The sequence below is a fragment of the Perissodus microlepis genome, chromosome 3 (genome assembly GCF_051167445.1).
Source record: "Perissodus microlepis isolate ML-2025 ecotype Zambia chromosome 3, ASM5116744v1, whole genome shotgun sequence".
NCBI classification, from domain to species: domain Eukaryota; kingdom Metazoa; phylum Chordata; class Actinopteri; order Cichliformes; family Cichlidae; genus Perissodus; species Perissodus microlepis.
This window is the reverse complement of record NC_140463.1, coordinates 33805538-33828197: the sequence shown is the minus strand read 5'-3', so window position 1 is coordinate 33828197 and position 22660 is coordinate 33805538. Positions and strand designations below refer to the sequence as shown.

General features: G+C 47.8%; 1 protein-coding gene across 3 annotated transcripts; it reads right to left on the bottom strand.

Moving 5' to 3' along the window:
* Positions 1-55: 55 nt before the first annotated feature.
* On the bottom strand, positions 56-22395 carry zbtb4 (zinc finger and BTB domain containing 4). Of its 3 annotated transcripts, none has more exons than XM_084924118.1 (2): positions 22272-22395; positions 56-8739 (listed from the first exon to the last, which is right to left on the bottom strand). In XM_084924118.1, exon 2 carries the CDS (start codon positions 8721-8723, stop codon positions 3237-3239), a length of 5487 nt encoding a protein of 1828 aa, XP_084780244.1. In that variant the 5' UTR covers positions 8724-8739; positions 22272-22395; the 3' UTR covers positions 56-3236. The 3 variants fall into 3 exon arrangements, with proteins under 3 accessions (XP_084780244.1, XP_084780242.1, XP_084780243.1); XM_084924116.1 differs by lacking the exon at positions 22272-22395 and adding an exon at positions 14786-15109; XM_084924117.1 differs by lacking the exon at positions 22272-22395 and adding an exon at positions 14637-14779.
* Between the last annotated feature and the right edge of the window lie 265 nt (positions 22396-22660).

The window sequence follows — 22660 nt, the reverse complement described above, 5'->3', positions numbered from 1 at the left end:
CATCAACATGAACAAGAACAACCACAAAACAACACACGCAGCACCAAGCTAGAGCTGATTTCGCTGGGTCATCAGGTTAATACTTTATTTTGTTTGATTGCAGCAAAGAGAAAGAAAGGGAGACGGAAACGGGGTGGGGTGGAGGGGAGGAGGAGAAGTAGAATGTCGGAGAGAGGAAACTACAGACTTTGGGAGAGCTGTGGCTACAAGCCTTTGTATCAAATCTAAAGACAAAGTCATCAGGCAACATTAAAACATCTTTTAAAAATAACAATAACATATTCTGTGGGCTCTATATGGCACAGTATTACCCTAGACATGTACACGATACCAAAACAGTTTAGCCACACTCCTACATCTATGAACAGCTTCGTAGCAAACAAAGCCAAGAACTCTATCTCCAAATCATCATTTCTCAAGGAAAAAAAAAAGCTAATTCAAATTTCTTATGCCATAACAAGGCACCTTTAACAGTTGAAATCTGGCAGATCCACATCTTACTATAATTATTTAAATATCAAAGCAGAGGCACATTCATTGAAACTAAAACATACAGTAAATAGTTGTTTTGTTTAGTTTGATTTTTTTAAACCTCCAGATTCCAGTCCAGTCACTACAATACGTCGATTTGCATGCTTTTGGTCTGTATGATAACCATGAGAGCAAACTATGGCATAAGAAACTATGGTCCAAAAACACCCCCGCGAAACACAAACATGTCCGTCTACAGGAATGGCTTGAGATAGTGTATTGGAGACAGAAAGGCTTTTTTTTTTACACTGAAACTAACCCACAGAAAAGAAAAGAAAAACAAAACAGGTGGCCCATATACTGCCAAGGGATATGCTGCTTAGGCAGATTTATTTTGGTTTTCTTATTCACGTCACGCAGCCGCTCGCTCTCGTACACAACACGTACCCCAAACATACAAAAAAACAAATCAAAAAACCATTTAAAAATAAAAAGGCTTGTAACCACACCCAAGGGGGACGCCTGTGCACCCCTGCAGTCGGTCACACAGTGTTTTCAACACTCCCACCTGGACCAAAAAGGTGCCCGAGTACCATCACATACCGAAACGTCGTCACTCAGAACAACAACACCAGTAACAAAAACAAAAGAAGGTGCAGCGAGCGAGTGTATGCTCGAGGGGGAGAGGGGCGAGGGGTGGGGAGGGGGCGGGATTAAAATAGCGCCTACAAAGTGACCGTGAGAAGTAAAAAAAAAAGAAAAGTGGCGGCTAATTTTTGTGGAATTTTTCCAAATAATACATCAAAAACATAACAGATATGGATGATTTAGAGACCAGAAAAAATATATATCAAAGGAAACAAAACAGAAGCTGTGCGCACAATGCCAGATTTGCCGAGGATATAAACGGTTAGGAAGCGAGTGTTGCTCATGCTTTGTGGATACAGAACCAAAGTTTACTGACATGTTCCTAGGACTACTGTATATATGCATACCAGACGTTATACGGTTCTTTTAACAGGTTATTTGTGTCAAAACAGAAAACAAAACAGGAACTTGGAAAAAACAAAGAAAAAAAAACCAAACAAAAAAACAACTCTACCATTAATGTAGCTGTACTTCATTAACCTCATGACTAAATTTACATTCATATTTTGAAGTTTTTACCCTCCCCTCTTTTCCGCCGAAGCCACTTTCCCCACCTGGTAGGGCTAAACAACATAAACAACAACATCTTTCAACAGAACAAACATATAGAGAGATAACATTACACTTAACAAAAAGGCCCCACCGCGAGGGCGTCTGGAGAGTGTCGGCCACCGCTTTTTGGCCTTTTCCTACCTCTCGCTAATAACACAAGGCAGGAAGGGAATAGTTCAGACTTTTTTTTTCTTTTTCCAATCTCCTCACAGTTATGGAGCAGGACAACATTTTTCATCCGCAGCGTCATTTCTACGGAGCACTTCTGTTCAGAGTCCAGCAGTTTTGTGCCCATATATTTCTCTTTCCTCTTCAGAAATAACTCAATACCCTGAATTCATTTCTCTTTCTCCCCCCTCATTCTTTGCTCTCTTCTTCCTGGCTTAGAAAATGGAGCCTTTTCCTCTTCCAGTCAAAGAGGGGAAAAAGCTACGCAACATGAAGGCTGACTTTTTTTTTTTTTTTAAGTAGTATTTTCAGTTTTTTTTTTCTTTTTAAGTTTTTAAGTGAAGGAAATGAGATGAAAAAACGGAAGTGCAATGGTCTACCAGCCTTTAATTCTTACCCAGTGGCCAGCTACATTTCCAAAGCAGCTACAAGTGTCCCTTTTAAGTGACCACTACTTTTCTAGTTTGTGCACATAAGGTATAAACTATGGTGAATGCTATACAGATCCTACAGTGTCATCTGGCCCCCGGAGTCGCCAGGTTCGCTGACAGACCTCAGAAGCTCAGGTGATCTGTCATTGTCATAGACTCGCGTCCAGCCACAGCTTCGACTTCTTAATGATTTGGATATGAAGAATCGCTTCTAAATGCACTTCTACACATTGACCTACGGTAGCTTTTCCGACTAGAGTAGGAATGCTGTGTGCGTCTCAAACGGAATGATCTTATTCCCACACACCCAAACTCACACACTTTCGCACATATGCAGTTAATACCTGCTCAACCCCTGCATGCACACATCCCTACCTGCTGTACATGTTCATGTAAAAGCTCACATATATACCTCTCGTGGACACTTTTACACCAGCAGGACACGCCTGGTGTTCTCACTCGCTCACTCGTACAAACGCACGCAAAAGGTTTGAGTCGTTCAATGCTTCACCACCTCCAGCCGTGTTGAATAAGGACTCCTCTGCCTCATCCTTGCCCACACAAGCCTTCCCTGAAGAGCCTTTATCCTCGTTATGCGGTGACTATAAAGGGAAGTAGACTGAACTAATTTTTTTTCTTTTTTTCACAAAACACACACCCTGTTAGCAGTTCTTAATTCTTATATTATAGATAATATAATGAGTCAAAGAGGAAGATTAATCGAGCTCTAGATCTATAACACGCTACAGCTGGGCGGGAGAGATGCGGAGAGAGGCGAGCAGGAGTAAAGGCAGGAGAGTTTCTTTGCTTCTTCTCCTCCCTTCACACTTTTGCTTCCTAACTCCGATCTCTGCTGGATTAAAGAGAGGCAGGGGTGCCGTGCCAGTGTATGCACTCCTCCCGCTCCCAGCCTGAACACATGAGGCTGTCCCCTTTGAATTATATTCCTTTTAATGCGTGGCTGTCCTAGGGTTTGCTGCTGCTGTTGTCCCGTTGCTTTTTGCTGCTGCCGCTGCTGCCGCTGTAGAGGCTTGGGTTTGCCACGAGGGGATGGGGGGCCGCCCCCATGTAAGGCCCGGCAGTTGCTGCGTAGTTGAAGATGGCAGGGAGGAAGGGCAGAGGCTCCACTTTGTCTCCCCCCGGTGCCATCATATTCAGAGCCACGGGCAGCGCTGCCAAGTTGTAGGGATAGGCCAGGAACTGGGGCCCATACAGCAGCTGGTAGGGGTCCGGATAGAATGGCAGCTTGGCCAGGTCCCCGCCATTAGGGACCATCACTTTTCCCAAGGGGCCAAAGGGAAGCGTTCCAGGCGGGTAGGAGGACATGAGCAGGTTTTCCTCCTGCTTCTTACCAGAGCGGTAGCTGTCCGGCACAATGAGGGGTAGTGGATAATCCTGGGAGGGGTAACCCACTGGGGTGGTGTTACCTTGCTGGGAATCTCTAGAAGAAACGGTGTCCTGGTGCTCCGGTTCAGGTGGCTGCGGGGCTCGGGGGAGAAGCAGAGCGTGGGCAGAGGGACGGTCGCCGGCACCAGCTGCTCCAGTGGGCAGCGTAAGCCTGTCAAGTCCTTGTGAACTGGAGTGAACCTGGTGGTTGGTTTGAGCTATCAGTCCAATGGTCGAAGGTGACCGGCAGGGGGATTTGGGAGTGTGCCTGTGTGATGAGGGTCCATTCATAGTGGTTTGAGTGGGGATATGTTGGGGAGATGGGACGGGGCTCAAGGGCTCCTCTTTGGGGACCAAAAGTGTGATCTGGTCCTCTGGGATGTGAGCAGCTCTATTGACTTGGTGGACCCTCTCTAGTTCTTTTTCTCTCTCCCTCACAATTTCTTTCTCCCTCTCCCGCTCTCTCTGTCTCTCCAGCTCCCTCTCTTTCTCCCTTTGCCTCTCTATCTCCCTCTCGCGAGCTAGTATTGAGGACATGGTCAGGTCTTGTGCTTCATTGGGAGAGGGACTGCGGGACAGGGACTGGACTCTGAGATCTTGCACCAGAGGCGGCTCCTCGTAGCCGGCGTGTAGAAATAAACTGCTCCCACCCTGTCTCTCTCTGTCCATAATGACCCCATCCCGTTTCATGAATCCCCCCTCGGAGCTGGAAGATGTTGTCATGGAAACAGGAGGAGCAGCAGTGGTTATTCTGGTCTGTGATGTCATGGGCACATTTGGAGAGGTGTTGGCGGATGCCACAGCGTGCACAGGGCTGGGTATTCTGTGGATCTGACTGTCTAGGTGCTTTTTGCTGGGAGTGCGGTAGTCAAGACATTCAGATCCGTTCATGACGAGCACGGTCTGGAGGGTGGAGGGCGTGGCAGATGTTAATTTGTGGTTGGTGGGTGTAAGGTTTACTGGGGCGTCTAACGGAGGGTCTGCAGCTTTTGGTGGCTCTCTCTCTGGAGCTGGAAGTGTGGGCTCTGTTAGTTCAGGTTTGTCACTGGTTTCTGACACCTGATGATCTCCTGTGAGCTCACAGAGGTGCTCCTCAGGCTGCTGCGACGCCAAGCACTCGCCACTGCTGGGCGGCTCTGGCGTCGAATAGCTGATGACTGAAACAGAGAGAGCACTGGGAAGCTCTGCTTTTTCATTCTCTAGGTCTCTGCTAAGAATGTCGGCAACTGTCTCTGCTGTTTTTGGCTCTGTGTCTTTATCTTCTCTTTCTCTCTCTGGAGAACTGCTGAGCTCGTGGCGTCGGATGTGTCGATTCAGAGCTGAGGATGTCTTGCACACCTTGTGACACTGCGGGCACGTGTGTCGTGATAAGGCCCTTCTGCTTAGACGAGTTGGACTAGAGTGACTCCCTCCCAGGCCACCCTGTCCCCCCTTATCTTCATCATATTTTGAAATCTCTGGCACAGGTTTGACCCCTTCTACTTGTTCGTGAGCAGCTTTGAGAGGTGCACAGGGGGCTTCAGTAGGTTTGGGATGCTGGGCTCTCTGGTGGTCTTCCAGCTTATCCCTCGAGGGGAAAGTGGCTCGACAGAAAAGGCAAACAAACTCCAGCAGGTGGCTCAGCTCATGTTTGTCTCGTTTTCTGGGGCTCGAGAACCAGCGGCCGCACGTACCACACTCAGCTGCGTTCCCGTTAGTCCACGGCCGCCTTTTTATTCCTGTAGGAGCCACTGAGGTAGACTGAGGAGGTTTTGGAGAGTGCACAGGAGAGGTGGAAACCTCATGGCGGGTTTCCTTAACCTCTTCTTCAGCCTCTTTATTTTTATCTTTCTTTTCCCCCTCTCCCTTGTCTCTGTTAGCTTTTGGCAGTTTTTCAGCCTCCTCAGTTGTTGCATCCTCTTCTTCATCTTGTGATTTCTCTGTTTCTTTATTTGAAAGGTTCTTAAGCCTCTCTGCCCTCCTCTTCAGCCGGATGGAGCGCTTGTACTTTAGCTTCCTCTGCCAGCTCTTTACCCTCTGTAGATGTGCTTGGGCCTTTCTCTTGGGCTTATAGGAGTAGTAAGGTCGCCATAAATTGTCCTCTGTGTCATGGTCGCTCTCGTGCTCGCGCACCTCCTGACGAAAGTAGTACTCCCTCACTTCACTGGGGGATTTGGGGCTCTTTTTCCTGACCACGTCTTCTTCTTCCTCCTCCTCCTCCTCCTCAGAGTCTCCACCTTCCTTATTGCCCTCTGCTTCCATGCTGGCTCTGCTTTGGAGGCGGTGTCTGTGGTGGTGGTGGTGGTGCGAGTGAGAGTGGCGTGGTTCCTTGGCGTCCCGCACAGATGACGTTTCACTGCGTTTGGTTTTGGGGGGAGAAAGGCTCTTATCTCTCCTGAGGTCTGTCTCAGATATACTGCGCTTCACTATGGCCTCCTCACCAATACGTACAGTAATCTGACACAGTGGCCCTGCCTCTTTGACCTGTGACCCTACTGCTGACAGCTGCTTTGAGTTAGAGATGTCACTCTTGCTGTGGGACTTGCGTGATTTGTGAAATAATCTGCCTGTCTCTCTGTCCTGCCTGCCTCTCGAGCCCTCCTCTGCCGTATCTGAACTGTCTCTTGACCTCTTTCTGTGATTATCTATGCTGTCCCTTTGCTTTTTGATGGGCCGAGGCGGGCCCTTGACTACAGTCTGACTGTCACTGTTTTCGGGGGATGGGCTGTTCACTGGGCTTTTCTCACTTCCAGACGTGACCTGATTGCTATGCACAATGACAGAGGATGACACAGCTGTCCCGTGAACTATGACGGAGGGCTTTGTATGGCCATATGTTATCACAGAAGGCATGCTCGTCTCTGTGCCTCTACCACTCTTGACACTTTTGGTTTTACTGCTGTTGGACATTTTGAAGCTGCCACTACCTCTCCCCTGCTCTGACTCAATGTCCTCACTCTCATGTTTTCTAACCTGGGACATATCTACCTGGGGGAGGGGTGTTAGTGCAGAGAGGTCCCTGTGCTCAGCAGTCACAGAGACAGGGAATCCATCAGGGAAGGCATCTGGGTCAGGCTTTAGACTCTGAGGGTGGGCCCCACTGATTAGGCTTTGCAGGTCCCCGGGGCCCAGAGCACAGCCCAGGCCTGGCAGGGAGAGGGGAGGTGTTTCGGTTGGTGGCAGGAGCAGGCCGTTATGCAAACTGTCACTGTAAGTCTTGTAGGGTCTCTTCTGGGAGCGCATGGGAAGAAGACGGTACAGTTTGAGGGCGTTAGCTTTCTGCTTATAGCCCCCGTTAGCTGTCTTCTCACTGGAGATGAGGCTGGGATTAATCCCATGGATGGTCTTCTGATGGGTTTTGAGATTGTAGTACGTGGCGAAGGCATCCCAGCAGAAGATGCACTGGTAGCGGCGCTCTCCTGTGTGCCACACCTCATGCTTTGTGCGGTACTCGGCCAGGGCAAAGACCTTGTCGCAGAAATGGCACGGATATTTGCGGCGCCAGGAGTGCACATTAGAGTGGCGCTTCAGGCTGGAGAGGGTCATGTAGGAGCGCTCGCACACAGAGCAGAAGTAGATGACATTGCCGTCTACCACCTTCACAAAATGGTTCTCATCACCCGCCAGCACCTCTGTGCCTGCTGCATCATCACCTTGGATACGCGCCAGGAGGCTTCGTGCTTTCTTCCCTGGCCGTGCCTTGCTGATGTCTGTCTCTCCCACAATCATTCCCCCCTCCACTCTCACCTCGCCCTCCTCCAGCGGCTCCTCCTTTGGCTGTATAGTGAGAGAAGGAGGGCGAAGGCTATTAGAGGGCAGGCCTGGCACCCTGCAGGAGGCCTCGTGGGATTGCAGTCTCTTGCTGTGGATAAAGACCTTGCCACAGTAACGGCAGCAAAGGGCGCGGCTGCCACGATGCAGCCGCATGTGGACCGTGAGGGAGGAGGCTGAGCTAAACAGCCGATGGCACACGCCACAAATCAGTTCGGGCTTCAGGCTGTCAGTAGGGGAGTAGGAGGATGAGTGTGGGGGTGCGGTGAGGCCCTCGGAGGGAGGAGGAGGTGGTGGTGGTAAAGGGGGAGGGAGATGGAGGGTGGGTGGGTGAAGACTTGGTCCGTGAGGGCTCCCCGCTTTCCCAGATGGCCTTCCTGTTATTTTCTCTCGTCTCTCTGCATCCCCGCCTCTCTGATAGGTTGATGTGCCCAGACTGAAGAGGATCTGAGCAGTCTGTGAGGGGGAGGCTGTACCGTTGGCCGCCCTGTGCCTTTCATCCCATCCATCTCTAGCATAACATCCCCCAAAAGGCCCGGTGGAGGATCTTGGCGGCGACCTGTGAAACTGAGTCTCTGAACTGAGCTTGGAGCACTTTAGAGGAGGTGGCGATTTGATGTCCTTTCTGATGAGTGCATGAACAGTCATGGGAGATGAGGAGGAGGAGGGCGAAGAGGACGGAGAGCTGTCGTGTCTTGGGGGTTTAAAAGGTCTGTGCTTTACGTCCATGGTGGCATCCAGTTTCCACAGCGACCCCTTGTCTGAGCTTTTGGACGACGGTCGCCGTCGGTGGGGGGAAGGGGAAGATGAGGAGGAGGAGCCATGACAGTGGTTTGGTGATGTCAGAGAGGTCGGAAGGGGGGCTGCACTGAGCGGGAAGCTTAGGGTGATTTTTGCATTTTTAGGTCCATCACCCATATCCTCTAACCTGTCCTCCATTGTGGTCTCTCCCCGGCCTCCGAGCCTTTTACCCTTCATCTCCAAGCGCTCAGCTTCCCCTTCCTCCCCCTCCTCTTCTTTTTCTTCTTCAGACTGGGAAGTCACACCAGGACGGTGTACTGGTTTGTGTAGTCCTTTGACCTTGTTTGAGCCGTACAAACTGACAGGCAAGGAGGAAGCTCGAGCTGGGTGAAGGGTGTTTCGAACCACTGGCAGCGGCGGCGGGGAAGACAAAGGGGACAGTCGCTGACTTTGGTGTGAGGTGGGGTCCTTAGCTGCAGTCCGTGCAGGTTTGCAGAGGGAAGCCGGGCGTTGTTCACTCAGACGTGACGGAATATGGCCCACACGGAGGGGGTCCCACACCTCACCGGACACCATGACCACCCCCCGAAATCTGAAAGAAAAAAAAAAATCAGAAAGAAGGTATTAGCATTATAAGCATACCATGGTATATGTATAAAACATACATAAAGTAGAGAATGGACATTACACCCAAAACTTTTGCAGAAGCAATCATGACAAACGGTGGAGAAGACTAAATGCCCAGCTATGCTGAACTCCCGACTGCTCAGGCAGGAATGGTGAGTGCAGGGAGGGAGAGGGCAGAGGGGGAAGGAATGAATCTGCGGCAGTGCTGGTTTAGATTTCAGCGTGCCACAGCCAAGCTTTCAGAAACGCATTCCAGCGATCCATCTCTCTCTCTAGGCTGTGACACAACATTCCCTATGCCTAATTGGAAGGCGTTCAGATTTAATCAAGATTCCCGCGGAATAAATTGCTGACTTAGATTCGTGGCCCCAACACGCATAAAAATAGTCCCGCTCTCTCTTTATATGTGAGCAAGAGCCTTGTTAGCCATTGCTGGCAGTGGCTAGTATTTGCCAGGCATGACTCTAACCATTTATTTGTGAAGGCGGGGGTGGGGGGGGTGGGGGGGGGGGGGGGGGGGGACGGTGGGGAGATTGCATGCATGTGCACAGAGAAGGGGTGTTTTTCTGCCCTCTGCGTCCGGTACAATCTCGGCTAAGCCGGAGAAGATGAGCGACAGGCTATCCTCATTTCCATCCTAATTCGCCTGCTACGGTGGCGGTTGCAGTGCCACTGCAAAAATGTCCCATAAATGAGAAAGCAGCAGAATCGCGTACCGGCAGTCAGCTCGCTGTTATCACTTATTTATTGCGGGTTCATTTGTTTAGGTCTGCAGATTTGGGGGGGGCAAAGACAGGATTGGGCCGTAATGATGTGACGAGGAGAAAAATCCTCAGTCATGCTTTTCTGCCTTCGTTTCGAGCAGCAAAGCAGCCAGGAAGGCAGGCCGCTGTAAAATTCCACAGGCAGCCCTGAACAGGCAGAAACTAGGTCAGCACTGTTATTGCAGAGGAAAGAGGAGGGAGAGACAGAGAAGGAGAAAAGAGGGTGAGGATGAGGGAGAGTGAAAGGGTGACAGAAAAAAAGGGAGACAGAAAGAGTGTGTGGGTTAGTGAAAAAGAAGGGGGGGGGGGGTTAATATAGGAACAGTCAGACACACGGCACCGTCAGACAAACAGGAGCCCAGGCTAATGCTACCACACACACACGCAGAGCACATACGTGCACTCTGCATACACTCTCACCCACAGGCAAGGCAGGCCGGCATAAACAAAGCAGTTCAACATGGAAGGGCCTGCTTGTAAATGATATTCAAAACCAAAGGGTGAATCTGAGTGCACAGCGGCCTAACACTGAGGATGCAGCTGGAGTGACATGTAGCCAACGGAAGGAAAACAGAAGTGTCTTTTAATCACATACTGGGTGCAAGCAGCGGCACATGCTCTTTGTTATGCAAGGGACAATAAAGCGGTTCATGCCGGCTTTCAGATCTAAATCAGAGCAAGGGTGCACGAATCAGTGCTCAGTACTGAAACGGGCCTCCGTTGTCGCTCACATTTGCTGAGCGATAGATGTTGTGCAGGAAATCCCTTATGGCAAGCGCCAGGCTGCTACAAGTGGGCGGACGCGCTGAGAGACAGCGTCAAGGCTAAAAATTTCATCCCCTCATCTGATTCTTGCGTCGCGGACAGGAAAATGCGTACGACGCCCCCTCGCTCTTTCTCTTCATCTCCCTATGACGCACGGAGCCACTGTGCAAGCAGAGCCTGCACAACACGCAGCCTGACTGTGACAGGCTGCCTTTTAAAAGTCCCAACTTTATCTCCACACACACCACACACACACACAGATGAGTGGACAAACACCTCGACACTCGGTGCACAGACAAATGTGACCATGAGAGTCCCCAGGCAAAAATCAAAATAAACAGCAACCCTGTTCCCACACCTCTCTGCAACAGGATGTTCTGCACAAATAAACACGTCGCCCGGCCTGTGAAGCGTTCGTCTATTTATGCTCGTGGCACTACAAAAACCGCGCATCGAGAGCAGGTGCTCAGCCGGCGCGGGCCAAATTACGGAACGGGCTCACGTAAACACGACGCGCATTATAGCAAACGCGTCGGCTTTCATGTAAAGACAGAGACGCTGGGCTGACAGGCAGAGGGATCAAAGGCAGACTTTGAGCATGATTCAGTTTGTTTTCCACATCAAATGACAAATCTGAAGAGAAAGTAAACATCAGCGGTTTTGATTAGGAGGATTTTATTCTTTAAAACCTTAAAAATAGCACAAAGTTGAAGATCGGTGCATTTAAAGTGACAATAAAGTTCCTCGTTTTGATTATAATTACAAATTAAACGTTGACTGCACATTGTAACGGCATGGCCAACACGTATGACCAACGCATGACACCATTAGGGGGATACAGATGGGGGCCCAATCGGGTCTCGCATTCACTGCGCAACCCCTGTCTGCCACCGAGCAGGAAATCTTCAGGGAAAATTAAGGCTCGTTTTTTGTTTTTCACTACTGCTATCAGTCGCTTTCCCCAGGTAACTGAAATGAGGGACACTGGAAGAAATAGAGCCACAGTGGAAACTGTGATTGGCAAATAAGAGGGAGGAGGCACAGTAGCGCGAAGAGGAAGCATGACACACAGCGTGAGTAAAGCAAGGAGAAACCTCAGACAGAGGAATTCACTTGATGGAGGTGAGAGGGTTTTACGGGAAACGCTGATCCGTAAGTAACAAAGCCTACCTGATTGTACTCCTCTCATTAACCTTTAAACTCCTTAACTTTAGGAAATTAAAAGTGCTATCCAGCACAACAAATAACTTGGACCTGCTTGGACTCCAAGTTTGACTTATTGACTTTGGGGTCTTTTTTCTCTTGGCAGGAGAAAAATGTGGAGAACTTTAACTTTTCCCTTGTAATTGTATGATTTGCAACAGACAATCAGTCACCGGGAACATCGCCGCTAAACTGGCCTTGTATAACAGAAGGCAGGACGGCAGAGGAGTTTGGCTGGTGCACCAGCTCGAGGCCTTGAACAAGACGTTGAGCAATCTGTTTATTCCGCACTGAAACTGGTACTCATGCTGATAGACAAATAACTGGTGGGATTCAGTTACCATGTTTTTTTTTAACCATCTTACAGAAACACTCTCAAAAATCAAACCACCAGTGTTGAGATTTTTTTTTAATCTTCAAAGGGAAAACGACATAAAAAGGAAACCCTTTACAGCTCTTTCACAACAATACTTCTTATAATTGAATATTAAAAGGTCTGATTAAAGCAAATTAGATTTAATGCTGCTTTAGCGCCTCTTAATGTGACACAGTCAATATAATGCAAACAGCTAACACTTGCACCTATGGCTCCTTTAAATTTTGAACTAATAGTGCTTAAATGATTAACTTCACCTCTGGGTATTCACTGCACTCTTTGCCATTCACCCTCCCAAATTAGGCCTTGATTAAAACTTCTTTTTATTTCCACAGTTTAGGCCATCATTTTTACACAACTGCAACACAACAACAGGACATCTTCGATAACTTGTACGCCTGAAAAAAAAAATAGGAGCAGCCTGACGATCAAACAGGCCGTGACCGACCGAGTTTAGTTTGAGTTTACTCTGACCCTAAACGCAGCTGATGAGTTTAATGCGTTTCTTATTGAATAGGAAATCTGTAACCAGTGGCAGTAACCTGACAGTAACTACAGGTCACAGCTGAACCAGGAAGTCTGTGTGTGTGTGTGTGTGTGTGTGTGACTTATGTTTTTCCTTCCTTGCAATCCTTTTTCAGGATATCCCTTTATTTGTGGCGTGATAATAACATTGCACTCAGCAATTAGGCTGCTGACTGCAATGTTATTATTAGTGAAAGTAATCATGGTATCAGTACTCGTGCGTGTATTTGTGTGTGTGATAGGTTACGAGGAGTGCCTGCGAGGGTGAATGTGGGGGGCCTGTGTGTTCCAGCCGGCGAGCCAGCGGCGAGGAGCATGTGGGAAGACGAAGGTGTAGCTGGGCGCCCTCCCCTGTGGAGGGTCAGCCAGAGGGGCCCAGGCATCGAAGCAGCAGTAGGTCTGCAAAGATGAGTGTTTGTGTGTGTGCATAATGTTGTGAGTGTGGGTGGGTTGGTGGGGTGGGGGGCATCGTTAGCAAGAGCAGCTACTGAACTCCCGACAACCCCCCGGCCAAGAGGGCGTGGTGGAGCCAGCCAGATGGGATAGAGCAGGAGGGAGGAGGTAAGGGGAAGTTGGCATGGTTCGGGGAGTGGTTATGGTGGTGTGAGTGGGGGCGTGGGGGGGCTGGAGGGGAGACTTCAAACACATCCATCCCGTGTTCACATTTTACGGTTTCCTCGTCTTTCATATCCCCCCCCTCGTGCAATCCCTCAGTGTGACTGACTGCGTGCCCCCACCCTGTGTGTAAACTGTCGTATCGTGGTGTTTTCGAATGCCACTGCACGCACCGGCAAACCTGCCCGTGTCTAAAACGCACCACTCTCCACGCTCTGTTAGCTCCCAGCCCAGCACGTAATTCCCATAATTCTGCTTGCTGCAACAGAATCATGGGAGGCATTAGGAAGCAGCGAGACCCAAAAAAACATGAAGAAGGGAAAAAAAAAACCAGCTCTGGAGAGCGGCGGCAATGCATCGGTGACCTTTGTTGAGGTAATTCCCCCCACCCCCAAATCATTTTCAATTTCATGCGCAGTCCCTGCTGAAGGCGTGAAAACCTCATTTAAGTTCTTAACATGCGAGTATTAGCAAAGCGGTTTGTCACCATAAACAGCAAGTACACCCATGGCAGGGTGAGCAGCAAAGCGCTGCACCAGCTTCCTGAGCTTGTCCACATCCTTTTAAGTTTGCAGCATGTGAGAAAAAAAACAAAAACATTTATGTAAACACAGCTAACCAAGTCAAAGACGGTAACGCTTTTCATCTTAGCACTTTAATGTCCAGCGCAGAAAAACGCCTCAAAGGCACTTAATTCATCTAATGTGTGACTCAGCCACATTTAAAATAGTAAACCGCTGCTATCAACATCATATTTTCTTTCTTTTTTTCAACACAACAGAGCTGCAGAGGAACTACACTTCCTATTGTCTAACCTATGACCTCTCACCCCGTGGCAGTATGGGTCATATTTTCCACATGCCGAGCTCGGGGACCTGTCTCGGCATCCAGGAGGGGAACGAGGAATGTTGGGAGTAGCTGGCAGCAGATGCTCTGTTGTTTTGGAAAAAAAAAGAAAAAAGTAAGGCTTATGCTGGGCTGGGGACATCAATATGCCCTCTACCGCTCTATGTGAGGCAACCTCCAGCACAACACCAGGCTGGTAAAATGGAGGACAAACTGGGCGGCCCAAAAAAACGAAATAAGAGACAGAACCTGTTGATGGGACCGGAGATGTTTACCATCGCCTACATCCGACATTTAAACTCACCAGAACACTTCCTCTAATGTTGTTGGTGAGTTCACATGCAGGAGGTGGGGGACCGGCCCACCATGTTTAAGAGACCCCCTCAAAACAAACCTTGCATCGCGTGTTTGACGCCTTTTCCCGACCGGTGCGGGCTGACCGCCACCGCTCGCTCCCTCTCCCCTCGAGTCCCTGACCTGCAGTGACTCGCGGAGACGCGAGATAAATTAAAAGTTTCATCACAATCTCAGAACGAGTCATCGCTCTTGAAAAAGAACTGCGTGGTGCGCCAGCGACAGAGGATGAGGGAGACGAGGGACGAGGCCTGTTACTGGCACACGCACACGCACAGATCCACCACACACACGCACACGTACACACACACATACACACACACATATAAATACCCTACCATAAACACACACTGCATAAGCGCACACACCCACCACAGGACTCACGCCCCAGCACGCGCACAGTAAAATAAAAACCTTTTCCTCCTTCTTCACGCGCGGAGCAATCACCGCCACAGCAGCAGAGTGAAGCGGAAAAACAAGCAGGAAAACAACAGATTTCAGCCTCTCTTCCTCTTATTCTCTCTGTCTGTCTCTCAGCAAGGCAAGCATACAAGAGAACGTACCTCGGAAAACCTCCTGCTGCATCTCTGCTGCGATGTGTTCTTTCCCCTCACACTCCCTCTCTCTCTCTCTCTCTCTCCCCCTTTGGTCTGTGTATGCGCACGTCGGAGTGTGTGCGAGAGAGGGAGAGAGAGAGAGTGAGCGGAGGGAGAGGCGGCGCACACACGCATGCACACACATACAGGCAGCAGTGTGTGAAGACAGAGGGCAGGAGCGATTCTCACACTCGAACTTGCTTGCTCTCACTCGCTCACTCCCCCCTTTTCTTGCTCTCTCTCCTGTCTCACTCCAGTTTTTTTTGCCTCTGACACACGATTCTTAGTGTTTTTGCTCTTTTCTTCTTCTTCTCCGGCAAGTGAATCCCTCTGCACCCCGTCAACTGACCCACCACCACTTCCACCCCAACCCCACTGAATCCAATCTTCTTTTTATTTGGAAGTGTTGTACCCCCCCTTTCCCTCTCTAACACACATGCACAGACACACACGCGCACACACACACACTACTTTATATACACAAAGCCCAGTGATAGGGAGAGGGAGGGAGAGAGGCAGAGGGAGACAGAGTGGGAGAGCAAGCAAGCAAGAGGACGCCATTTAAGCAGTTTGTTACGAGCACTGCAAGTCCCCAAAATGGCTGAAAACAAACAGGAACCACGCCAACTCAAAAAACCTGGGCACCAGGACAGACAGACGGAGGGACAGTGAGAGGAGAACGAGGGAGAGAGACAGCGAGAAAGTGAGACCGACAGGGAGAGAGAGAGAGACAGAGAGAGCACAAGGCTGGTGGTAGTCAAATGGCGGATGGGAGCACTCTGTGAAACAAGTGAAGTTCAGGGGGGGAAAAATCAGACATTATAAAGGGTGTTGTGTGTGTGTGCGTGTGTGTGTGTGTGTGTGTGTGGGGGGGGTACCCCAACCATTCAGCACGCCACTTCGATGAAGTTTTGGGATTCGGAAGAGACACTTTGAAAAAAGAACAGCTAAAATTGATTCAGCAGGTGCCGGAACGTCCCCAACTTTAAGCAAAGCTCAAAACACCCCCCCCCCCCCCCCCCCCCCCCGCCAAAAACAGAAACAAAAATGCCAAACCCTACATTTCCCATGATGCAACTTAAACTGATACTCTGCCTGGCAGATGCCCACGTCTTTCATGCTTCATGACCTCACTTGCTAACCATGAAGGGTGTTCAGATTTAAAATAGCATGTGTGAAAACAATGCAACAGGCTGCGTAGGTGGAGGCGTGTTCCTCCAAGTACCAAAACAATTCACCGCCAACCAGGAAGGCCGGTCAGACCGACGAGTGCAAGGGCTAAGCGCGCTTTACAGTGGTGTCATAAAGAATTTTACAACTTTGGAAAGACGGCACAGCCACAATAATTCAGTCCTGCGTCCTGACGTTTGCAAAGTAAACAGCTGTTGCTGGAAGGAAGTGATGGCACCACCATTCATCGGTGAGAGTATGGAGAGCTGCATGGATGGATGCAAAGCTCAGTGACAGGGATAAGGTGGGAGGAAAGGCCGATCAACCAAACAAAGTCTTTCTAGCAGCAAGTCTTGGTGCTCTGCAGCCATCTTTGGAGCCCCAACTGAGGACCTACTTGGGCAGTTATTTGAAGCTCCAGTCTAACTTTAATTTCAACAGATGTGTAGAAACAGAACTCGGATTTTTGACTACATCTCATTAACGGCACAGTCCAGAGAACCAACATGAGGGGAGCTGGAGCTTATCCCAGTGGTCATAGGACAAGAGACAGGGTACACCTAGGACAAGTTCCCAGTCTGCTGTAGGGCCAACCATTCTCAATTTAGATTCACCAATTAACCTAAACCCACTAACTGCGTGTCTTTGGACTGGGAGGAAGCCAGAGTGTCTGGAGAGAACAAACTCCACACAAAAAGGCCCAGCCAGATGGTGGAGTTGAACCCAGGACCTTCTACTGTGAGGCAACAGTGCTAACCACTGCACTGCCAACACCCTCTTCTGTCACACTGAGTAGCAACAAAACTGTTGCGAACCTCTACTGTCCACGTGCAACCCTGCAATGACAAAGACATCTTCCATCTTTGCTGTTTGGGGACTTGTGCAGAGCTCCCTTTAGGGCTATTTGTGTGCCGTTGTCTCTCACTATACCTAAATACTTATTTTTCATCATAGGCTAATGTATTGGTCTAGTTTATATTTTAAGATTTGAGGGACAAGGAAACTTCACATTTTGTGAAACTGGATCAAATCTTTTCTGGTATAAAACCAGAGTGCTGTCCCAGAGTAGCGGCCAGTGCACGAAATTTTTCAGACTCGTCTTTAAATGAGAACGTGGCCAAAGGCTGAGAGAGCGCCACAAACCCCGGGGCAGGGACACCATTCCATTGTCCGTGCCCTCAGCTAAAACGGTTCAAGTGCTACCGTCGATGGCGCTGCTCCTGTCAATTAAGGGCTTTTAGGTCAGCTGGGGTATCTGGGGATACTCTGAAATCTACTGGGCACAACTCTCAGTTTTGTTTGGCAGCACAACTTTAATCAAGGTCTGCAGCTGCATCTGAGCACTGATTCGTGCATAGCCATGCAAAATGCCTCACAACAGCAACTGCCTTTGCCCTTGCTGCTCTCGGCCTCACGCGTCGCGGTCGGTAGAAATTCCTCCGACAGCCATGAGCCACTCTGCGGCCTCAGATCGGGAGGTATTCTCTCAGCTGGAACAAGAAGGAAGAAAAATGCGAGCTGGGGTGGAAGAATGTTCTGGTACTGTTATGCTACAGCACCATCATACTTCCCACTGTCCTTTTGAGTGGAGAGACCCCCCCCGCCCCACCCCCCTCCGGTACCCACCAACTGAACCTTGACGCCAACAACCCACCCTCCTCCTACTCTTCCCCTGCCCTTTCCCTCTTTCCCTCTTTCATCAGTCTCTCTCACCCTCATTGTACGCTGCCACACTTGTCTCCATGGGAACCGCTCTGGGATTGGGTGTTGTTCCTGTGACCTCTCGAGCTCTTGGAGTTGAGTGAACTTTTTTTTTTTCTCCTGCACCCTCCATCCTCACTCGTGCACGTTTTTAAAGCAAAGTGTGTGTGTGTGTGTGTGTGTGTGTGTGTGTGTGTGTGAGAGAGAACTGGAAAATGAAAAATTATGTCTGTCGTGAAAATGAGCTCATGCGTGCGTGATGCAGAGACAATGTGTGTGAGAGTGAGTGTGTGTTACAGGAGTGCAGCCGCTCGGTCCACGCATGTGCACCTGCATTGTCCCATGGCTGCAGCCGGCCACCAACTCTACATTCAGAGGCACCCCGTTGTCCGTCAATCCCTATTCATGGCTGTTAGGCCAGACGTGATCATATCTTTTCATGCTGTGCTACCAAGCGACACGCACATCTGAATACACAGAGATAGAGAAACTTAGAAAGCCATGTCGGTGGAAAATTTAAACCATTAACTCACCAAGTCTTTCAATATTTAACCAAAGGAAGAAGAAAACAAAAAAGTGTTTATCTGAGTCGCGGCGTCAGTCTTGGATTTAGTCTCGGGCGCTTACGAGATGTTGAAGCTCAAATAGATTTCTTTAGAAAATTAAAAGGAATTAATTCTACATGTACGGTCGGACTGAACTAAAATGTTTTTGTTGTTTTCACTCAGCACTATACCAGCTGTGCAGTCAAAAGGACCCTACGCAGTCTGGCTGAATTATGGAGGAAACCTTTTGGTAGGTGCGTCCTTGTTTGTTTTTCAGGGTCTGTCAGCTTGTGCATGAGGACACGGATGCACATGCTAAAATAAAGCATAAATCTTAAGACTGTGTAGCAACACTGTTCTAACCATGATAGGAAGCTGATATAAACTATGTACTCAAAATGCAAGTAGTTTGTGAAGTAGTAAAAATACCTCGGCATGCTGTCTTAAATTTTCACTAGCTTAAATTTAGCAAATAGTTATCAAATTAAGCCATCTTAATCACATTAAGCACTCATCTGAAAACATGTTTTGATCCATTGTCTCAAGTTTGCGCTCATTTTTTTTCTTTTTTTAGTCTTAGCTAACTCCTGGGGGAAACATGAGAGTCTTTAATCTTTAAATGCTACATTATGTTCATCAGCTAGTCACTAACTCTGCTGACTGAGGCACCAGAAATGGCATCATCCAAGCAGTAAGGCTCAGTGTAGCCTCAACAATGTAGTTTATGTGATTATAAACCCCCCATGCTATTCTTAAAATTCAAAACAAAACATGCTGTTCATACCCGCTTTAAGGAAACACACAGTGCGTTTTATCCAGAAGTCAGATTTTTTTCTTTAAATGAAGACAACTGAGAGCTCGAGTCCATCTCTTAAAGACGTGCTGAACGAGGCTTGTTGTTCCAGTATAAACACTTGAGTGAGCCTAGGATCTTGTATCTGAGAAGAAAGGGAAAGGTCGTCATCTCTGTCAGATCCACGATATGCAGAGTCACACCTGCAGTCAGTTTGAGTTTTAGTGCACCTGAACTCTAAACGTGCTTGCTTACTGCTTACCAGACTTGTCAAACATCAGATCCTTAGTTCTTGGTGTTTATTCGGTCAGTTGTTTGTAGTTGAATATAAAAAAAAAAGGAATCAGTCACTCTCTTTGCTTGTTTCCTCTTAACATTCACTTTGTGTTTCTGCTAATACGGACACTGGTGTGAATATAACCCGAGGCCCGTTCATGGGTTAGAAAACATCCTCAGTGATCTCAGAGAAGGGATGACTAACCTGCTCTCCAGCTGACTTGGACTCTGATCAAAGTGGGAAGTCAAACAACGTTACAGGAGTTCAAATGTCAGTGCCTTCTTAAAGAGGAAGCAGCAGCTTTAAGAGGACGACGCAGCAAGTTTCTGCGTTTCTCAGGAAAGCAGTGAAAGCGCAGCATATACATTTTCTGCAAGCGTGCGGGCTAATAATGAGCTTTACATGTGTTTACATCTGTACACGATTGGGTGTTTAATCCTTTAGCTTTATCTCGCAGAGAGAGGGGCGGTGCTGTGAGTAATTTGATGAAACCTCGGTAGACGTAGGGAGAGAGATGAGCGTGCTGCAGCCTGTCCTCTGCAAACACGTCTCTGCTGTTTACAAAAAAACAAAATCAGTGCAGGAAGCCGGTAATATGGAACAGAAAATCCACGCAACAAACGGCTCCCACATGATGAAGTTAACAGCAGAAACCACCATTTAACTGGTTTAACAGCTCTTCCGCAGACTACTCAGACCTACAGATAAACACCATCATAAAGCCCAGTTTACAACACACAGTCAAAAAGAAAGTACACCCTCTTTAAAGTCTAAGGTTTTATATATTAAGACATAATAAAATTCACTTGCTCCCTATTAGTCTTAAAACTAGGAAAAGATTATATATCATGTCATTAATTTCTTAACAAAAGCAAAAGTGCAATAGGTGAATAACTAAGTACACCTTTGCTGCTTCCACAGGAAATAAAAGGGAAAGTAACCGCCAGGAGCTGCTGATCTACTACACTTGATTAACCAATCATCAACAAATATGAGCACCTTTTTACAAGCAGAAGTTTTTACAGTGTGGTGGTAATACAATACCAATGAGGAAATTAGGAAAAATCTTAGAGAAGTGATTGCTGTTGTCCATTAATATGGGAAGGGTTATAAGGCCATTTCAGAACAATCTGAAGTCCATCACTCTCCGGTAAGAAAAATTATTCACAAGTGAAAGATACTGAAGACGTCTGCCAATCTTCCCAGGAGTCGACATCCCAGCAAATTCACCCCAAGGTCAGACTGTGCAAATTTCAGAGACGCTACCAAAAAAGCTTACGTTTGCAGAACTGCATTTAAACCAGTGGTTCCCAAACTTTTTTTGCTGGGCCCCCCTTTGTTTTACAAGAAACTCTTTGTGCCCCCCTGGCACAAACACATCCTCCAACCACACACGCCCATATTTTGCATTTAAACTCCATTGCAGTTTATTTCACACCTCAAACCTTTTGTAAACAATTAAAAAATGAAAGTAAACTGCAATAAATTAGAGGTTACAATAAAATAAACTACCAACACTTTTAAATAACAGAAAAACAAACCATCTTTATGGTGTAATTATTATACGTGTAGTTTTTTGTTACTGTGTAAGAATATTCAATATTGCTATCAATACATTTTTCACAAAATGCCTCTCTGCGCAAACATAAACAACTGTGGGATACTGTTTGTCCGGGATTTGGACAGCCCAGCGGGTGCTCCCGATGCAGGGGAAACAAATTCTGATCGGGATACCTACCTTGGCACCACCGTTGTGCAGGTAAAGCCAAAGGCAAAATATGCTTCATCATTTTTTCTAGTCTTTGGTTTGGAAGCATATGTGGTGATACTTCATCTTCTGCTTTGCATTTGTGTGGGAGCCCCACCAAAAACCTGTCCATTATGCTATTAGTGTCCAAGCATTCGTTTTTTTATTCATACTGCGCCCCCCCCCTGCAATGGCTCTGTGCCCCCCTAAGGGGCGCGCCCCCACTTTAGGAACCACTGATTTAAACAAACCTTTTGTAACAATGTCCTTTGGACAGACAAGACCAGCGTGAATCAGTTTAGCTAATGATGGCTTTAACGGGCTATTGCACTGGGAAAGCTTTTCCACATGACTGTAATTCTACAGCTATAATTAGACAAACCTATTTTTTCCTGTTTCATCTTAAAATATTCCCCTGACGTGTCACTGAGTAGAGAAAAAAAGGCATCTAATGAAATGCTGTATGAGTTACTCATTTTTCAACCAACCTGTAAGAATGTAAACATAACTGCCAGCAGCCTCTCGAAAACTCGTAAAACCACAGGGTTGGAAGACAGAAGAAACTTTGAATAATCAGGTCAGAAGTGCCACAACACAACATTTATTCTACGTCTATACAGAGGCTACGACTGGATGCTTCAAGGTTAAAAGGGTACAACCACAGAACCGTGTATAGCATAAAGGTGAAACTGCTTTTGTATCATCACAAAGGTCGAGCTATGACAGACTAGGATCGAAATCTGAAAGTATTTTTTTCAAACTCCTGTCTTCGTTTTGTTTCTTCAAGAATTATTGGGTAATTTCACACTTTTACTTGAACTTCTCACAGCTGTCAGACCTATTAAACCAACTGCAGGTAGGCACAAAACAGCGGAAATATTTTAGTTGCTAACACAACAACAATGATCGTGAAATAATTTTCATGTAATCGCATTAAAAATGGAAGATGGAAGACATATTCCCCCTTTTTTCTTGAGCTGAGAATGCTTAAAACTTCTGAAGTCTCGGCAGAGGAGTTAGCAGGTTCAACTCTACACCATGCTCACAGCCAGAAATACACACACACACACGACAAAGAGCCTGTCCTCAGCAGATGTCCACAACCTGCACGCTGCTAAGCTCAGAGGATGTCCCACAGGCACGATGAAAGCACAGGAAAGGTTTCATCGAGCTACGCTGACAAGTTATGTTCGACAGTTATAGTGCATTGCTGGACTTGCCTGATATAACTCAATAGGCGGATCCATCGGAGTATCAAATGACAGAAACGAGCCTTTATCCACCCAAAGTCTAACAGGCCTGTTCTAGGTCCCTGAAGCAGGCACACCGAGCTATAACGAGCATGTTTGTGTGACTCAGCAGCGAGACTGCTGAGTCACACAAACTCTCCCCGGGCACACGGGAGATAAAATGTCGAAAACTGGAATTACATGGGCGCAGGCCGCGCAAGAGAGTTAAAGCTGGCATCTAATTTACAATTTGATATGCAATAAACCGCTGGCAAAATATGGTTGTGTAACACGGGGGAAAAGAGCAGAAAAAGAAGAGGAGGAGAGGAAGCAAGGATGTTGCTAAAGGAGACTAGAAAGGATAGTTGGAAAATCATCTG